Below are 6190 nucleotides of genomic sequence, written 5' to 3'. Positions count from 1 at the left end.
GTAGGGGTAAATTACTATATCCTCTTGCAATTGTGTTGCGAGGGAACAGTTTCAAGTGTAAGGAATTAAAGTATGCACAAAGCACTGTGACGTCAAATACTTATCCTTAATTAAACACTGATATCTATGATAATTTTTAAAGTTACTAAATTTTTAAAATGTCTTTTTTCTTTAATTATTGTAAATTTTTTTAAAAAAAAACTTCCTATTGTATGTTGCAATCTTATGTAATGCTAGACATTAATTATCACCAGATTAAGCAATTCCTTAAATGAATAATGCTTAAATCCTGTAGTCTATCCTACTCCTTATGGAAGTTTGGTCATAAAAGATCCAGAAGCTTCCCCAGTTAGAAATAAATCATATGATATTTTTTTTTTCATATGACCTTCATATTACCCATTTCTCATTTATACTAGAATGGCAATGGTTTGCACCCAAAAAAGTGGACGTACCCTATTGACCCTTTCGTGTTGCAGTATTAGGAATTTGGGTTATGTAAGTTCACAATAATATGGTATGATCGTAGGTGTATATAAATAAATTGACATGAGTGACAATTCATTTCCAAAATTGCAATCTACTGTCGCGCATCCATTCATAGAATCATGAGCTTGCAATACTATTCTTCAACATTCCTGCTGGTACTTTGTACCATTCATGTTTTGAAATTTGGCGTTGTATTCTCGGAGGAAGAATTTGATACGTCCACGCCGTCCATGAAGGATGTCCCTCGCTCAGCTTGGACTCTGGTTGACAAGCTGAAAGAAGCTGTAGAAAGGATTAATGGAGCAGTGGATTATGATATTTCATTTCATCCACTTGGTAAGATTTTTTAAAAGAATTCTTAATTTCAAAATCAATATTCTTTTGCAAGATATATGACTAACACGTGCTGTTTTTTTTAAGACTTCATTGATGGTGAATACCGATTTGATCTAAACGGAGTCCTGTCTGATCCGTACGTAACAGGGCTTGATCTCACCTGGGCCTCTTCCTCAGAACAAACATGTGAAATGGTTCTGGCCGGGAATGCCGTCAGTAAGTACTTTGTAGATATGCCAGTCATTTGTAAACTCACCCGGATTAAAAACATGTACCAGACTGTAGGTGTATGGATACTTAAATATTTGTTTTGATCTACTACAAAATGCAAAAAAACCCTGCTTCTAACAGAATAGATATACAAATGTAACAATAAAATTCAAGCAATTTTAGTATACTAAGTTCACTTAAACAATAAAATATTATCTTTGGTTGTAAGTATGGGAATTAATGTTGCAGCTGTTGCAGAAAAATACATAACCCGCATAAGAAGGTTTTGTATTTTTTTCTGCAACAGCTGCAACGTTAATTCCCATACTAACAAACAAAGAAACTTTTAAGACATTTATTGTTTATATTTACATCTGTACAAATAATCATCTATAGTAGGATTAATTAAGTAGATTATTGTATTATTGGTACGTTTCATTGATGGAAGAGCCACTGCTCAAGAAATCTATGCAGGTGCTGTGCTTAGTGTTGTTTACTGACTGATAAATGACAATGGTTTTCGTAAGAAATAAAGGAGAAAATATTCAGTTGATATAAATACAGTTTGATGATAGGTATACAAAAAAGTATTATACAAGTGACAAATAATTAAAAAAAAAAAGAAAAATACGAAAACTTGTTTAGAGATAGGAAAACTTTAGAATACTTTCATACGATATCGTTATTGTATAATATTTTGTTTTCAATAAAAACTTTTGAGCTGAACATTGCTTTCGAAATGGCCATTTTTTTTTAATCAAGACTAGTGAAGACATCGTAGGTAACTGTTAGAGTAAATTGGAAACAGCTTTGGATACTTTTGCATGATTTAGTAATATACCATCGGGTAACACATGTACATGACTTTATGTTGCAGAATTACATGGTAAAGTCAGTTATGGATATGTTTTCTTTGACCTTGACAATCTTTTAGCGGAAGGACATTCAAATAAATACATCAAGGCTAAGGTTTTACCATCTCACATTTGCCACATGAAAAACCCTCCTGAAAAATCATTTCTGGTGGTCTACAGGAATGAAACTAAAGAGAATTTGTTCCGAGAATTAGAGAATTTGAGATTATTTAGACCCAAAAGACAGGCGGGGAATATAAACTCGGACAATCAGTCAATCAGAGAGGCGAGAAACCTGGATAATCCTTTGCGCGAAAACGAGGCTAGCCCGGGTGGAACAGAGACAAACCAAAAAACAAGAGGATGTCGTCTTGTGCCATGGACAGTAGACTTTGTACAGTTACACTGGGATCGATATATCCTTTCTCCGAAGAGTTTTCAAGCCAATGCTTGTCAAGGAGATTGTGTGCAGACAGGACAGGACTGTACCCACTCATTTTTCGACAAGAAACCTACGAATTATTATCTCTTGAGGATATTATACAGGGTTGGACTAAATAAGACTGTTCCGAATAACCCGAGTTGTAAGCCTGCAAAATATGGTTCACAAGCGATCATGTTTCTAGGAGACGGATCCTTGGTTATTAGGAATGTAGCGAAAATGCGAGTCTTGGAATGTAAATGTGATTGTTAAAACCAATGATGACCAGAGTTCTCCTTTATAATTTATCTGACAAAACATGTAGATAACAATTTAGGGATTATAAAGTAATAATTTTTGTACATATTCTTTACAATGGGAGGTTGATAGTTGATATATCGGAGGACTTTTTACATAATTGTATGGTTCAATCATAGTTGTTTTTTTTTTCTTATTGATTTCTTATTTTTCAATTATTTTATCATTTTTATCAATAAAAATAACTACTCTTAGCATTTATAAGTATATTCATGACTTTCTTTTTTTTTTATTCTGTAAATTGATATGCTGTACACAATATTACATAACATTTGAGGTATAAATTATTCTGCGATTCATAAATTTTAAGCATGTTTTGACATTCATGACACGTGTTTTATAATAGATAGAATATTTATTTAAATTGGTAAATAAAATTCGATTTAAAAAAAAGAAAGATTTTTTTCTGGTTTGTACTATAGATTTTATAAACTTTACCATTTCTTTTTCAGAATCAAATACGTATGTAATTAATTTCTTGAAGCTTAAGAATAAATAATACAAAACAAATACTAGTATTTACAGAATTTTTTTCCCCAAACTAAACCCATGGTTTTATTTGACTTGCACAGGTGTACATTTTCTCGTTTTTCCCACTGAAAAAAATGCACCCCGGGATGAATGATCTGCTGTCAGGTTTCTGTTTACTTTTTAAACATTATTTAACATTTTTATAATATAAATGTCAAAACTGGCTAATTTTAGAAACTTTGCGATAAAAAAGACATGTCATTTAATTTGTTTGCCATGACCCTAACTTGGCAAACACGTGTCAACTGTACTTGTTTAAAATAATATTTCTGTAGGTAGTGTATTACCCCGGAGAAGTTTCTTCTCTACGGAATGTTTCTGTATTGTATTTTGTATGTCCAATTATTTTACTTCAAGTACGGTATATCACTATGATCGTTTTTTAACACCTCGTATTGTGGCACTATCCATTGGGCAAGCACTTGGGACCATACCTTGAACAAATTGTAATCGGCCGTCATAAAATCTTTCTTTCCCTTCTTTTTTCTGGTCAAATGGTTCTTCAAAAGAATTTTTTCACTATTTCTTGACTATTCTCTCGTAGAAAAAAAAAAACATGGACTTTTAATTGAACAAATTTAAATCCCTTCAACCAAGGATACTTTGTGATAATGTGGCCAAAATTGGTATTGTGGTTGCGGAAAAGTCAAAAGTGAAAAAAAAAAAATTACATTACGCAAGATATATACTTACAAAAGACAAATATACCACTACGAAAAAAAACTTCAATCAAAAAGGCATTCTTTAACCAATGGCTCATTTGAATTAAAACACGCTCTCTAAACAGTGATCGTCGCCCGCGTGGCGCAGTGGTTAGTGCGTCTGCTCTAGAGTCGCGAAGTAAGGAGTTGATCCTTAAAGCTGAACACTACTCATAAATAGGCACCGTCACACAAGTATATAAACCCTTCGATTTCGTTACACCTGATTGCAAACTTGAAACTCATGACCGAAATGTAGTATTCCTTTCGTGGTCTTAGATTTTTTTGAGTTTATTCCTTGTTTTATGTGCAATTTCTGTCTGTAAATAATACAGTGACTTGTATATTTGATGTTACTTTTCTCTTGGCTCGGAAAAAGTGTGTAAAATTTGATAATTCCATCGCGAACGAGTAACACGGCAGTGTAAGATGTACGTCTTCTCAGGTGAGACCTCTACAGCGAAATACTTTGAACTGTTAAGAGGTCTGCGGATTATATAGGGGTTGTTGGGACAGCGCTGATGAAATAGAAATATGGCGGACAATGCCTTTTACGAGTACTGTTCAGCTTTAAGTAGCGGGTTCGAATCCCACTGTGGGACGTGGAGACCGGTCCTTCGGATGAGACCGTATAAACCGAGGTCCCGTGTCGCAGTAGGTGCTGGTACGAAAGAGATCCCTCACTGCTCAATAGCCGTAAGTGCCGAGTATAGGACAAAATTTGCAGCTCTCCACCGGCAAGGTTTGGCGTCTCCATATGAGTGAAAACTTCTCGAGAGGGACGTTAAACAACATACAAACAAACAAACTAAACAGTGATCAAAAAATTACCAACATCTAAGATTTGTACTTCCTTCATATAGAGCAGTTGCAAGTTTGTTTTTAAGTCGTAATTATAATATTCCCTTGAAAAGAACGTGAATAGTTCTTTTAAAAAAAGTTAGAAAGAAAAATATTTAAGAAATAAGGTGCCATCTGTCACACATGCGGATATGTTCGGAACCTTGTGTATATCTATCGGTGTTCAGCAAATTAAAATACCGGAGGAGTTCTCGGTAACTATGGCGAGACTACAGCGAGACAGCCAATTAATTGATCAGGTAAATTATTCAAAAAAGTATACTGCTGGATTGTCTGGCACGTGGAGAAATTACGATAAACAGACAAGATATAACGTTTCAGTTTTCACTATTATACAATTAAGTTGGATAAAATGTAACCAAATCTCTTTTTAAAATGCAGTTTAACTTCGGTAGCCCAGTAGGTAGAGCGCTCGCTCTGTGATCAGTCTGTAGAGCACTCGCTCCGTGATCGGAAGATCGTGTGTTCGAATCACGGCAGCGACTGACCTAAGTCGATAAAAAATAGGTAGGAACTGTTCCTTCGCAAGCTCGGCAATTTGGAGTGAAAGTTGCGGGTCTTTCAGATGAGACTTTAAAAACCGGGGCCCCGTGTCACGGTAGGCTTTGGCATGATAAAGAACCCTCACTGCTCAATCGCCGTGAGTACCAAGTAAAGGTCTAAATTTGAAGACCTTCATCGGTATATGGTGACGTCTCTATATGAGTGAAAAATTCTCGAACGGGATGTGAAACAACACACAATCATCAATCACACATTATTCAAAAGGTCGTGTGCTCGAATCACGGCCGCGACTGACCTGAGTAAAAAATAGGTAGCAACTGTTCCTTCGCCAAGCGCTCGGCACTTTGAAGTGAAAGTTGCGGGTCCTTCGGATGAGACCTTAAAGTATCCGACCCATACTAGTACCTAATTTTCTAGTTAGGTTAGAATTTGAATATCATTCATGTATTAGATACTCTAATAATAATTCAAAGCATTTGAGAGTAGAAAAGGATTTACCAAGAGAAATTTTCAAAAATATAATTACCTAAGCAGTAATTAATTATTGAAGATTGCAAAGGGGTTAACTCTTCAAGGAGAGGTCAAGGTCGAAAATTAGAACAAAATCCCCTCCCACTCACTGATACTAAAACATGAAAATTAAGTCTAAATATACAGATAATTCAGTCCATACATATCTGTTATGTAAATCCTATGCGGTACCAATTTTGATGCACCAGTGTTATGCATTCAGATTCGCTGAATTTGAAGCTTTTTTGGGCGGATACCTTAAAAATCGAGGCCCCCGTGTCACGGTAGGCGTTGGCACAATAAAGAACCCTCACTACTCAATGGCCGTGAGTGCCGAGTAAAGGTCTAAATTTGAAGCCCTTCATCGGTATATATGGTGACGTCTCTTTATGAGTGAAGGATTCTTGAACAAGATGTAAATCAACAAAGAAGCAATCAATCAATCGGTATCTCGA

The 6190-nt window shown here is 35.2% G+C and overlaps 1 protein-coding gene across 1 annotated transcript; it reads left to right on the top strand.

Moving 5' to 3' along the window:
- Positions 1-547: 547 nt before the first annotated feature.
- Positions 548-2897, top strand: LOC133190281 (growth/differentiation factor 6-A-like). The gene is made up of 3 exons (XM_061325817.1): positions 548-825; positions 910-1041; positions 1913-2897. Exons 1-3 carry the CDS (start codon positions 609-611, stop codon positions 2581-2583), a joined length of 1020 nt encoding a protein of 339 aa, XP_061181801.1. The 5' UTR covers positions 548-608; the 3' UTR covers positions 2584-2897.
- The last annotated feature ends 3293 nt before the right edge of the window (positions 2898-6190 follow it).

Source organism: Saccostrea echinata, unplaced genomic scaffold (assembly GCF_033153115.1).
Source record: "Saccostrea echinata isolate AGI-Se365-2 ecotype Australia unplaced genomic scaffold, CSIRO_AGI_Sech_v1 ptg000022l, whole genome shotgun sequence".
Taxonomy (NCBI): domain Eukaryota; kingdom Metazoa; phylum Mollusca; class Bivalvia; order Ostreida; family Ostreidae; genus Saccostrea; species Saccostrea echinata.
Note: the sequence above shows the minus strand (reverse complement) of the source record. Positions and strands in the feature narration are given on the sequence as shown.

What these genes read in the sequence shown, in the direction of transcription:
- LOC133190281 (XM_061325817.1), top strand. Translation starts at nt 609, where the DNA reads ATGAGCTTGCAATACTATTCTTCAACATTCCTGCTGGTACTTTGTACC. An exon ending in TATTTCATTTCATCCACTTG is followed by an intron (nt 826 to 909) that starts GTAAGATTTTTT and finishes GTTTTTTTTAAG; the next exon opens with ACTTCATTGATGGTGAATAC. An exon ending in TCTGGCCGGGAATGCCGTCA is followed by an intron (nt 1,042 to 1,912) that starts GTAAGTACTTTG and finishes TTTATGTTGCAG; the next exon opens with AATTACATGGTAAAGTCAGT.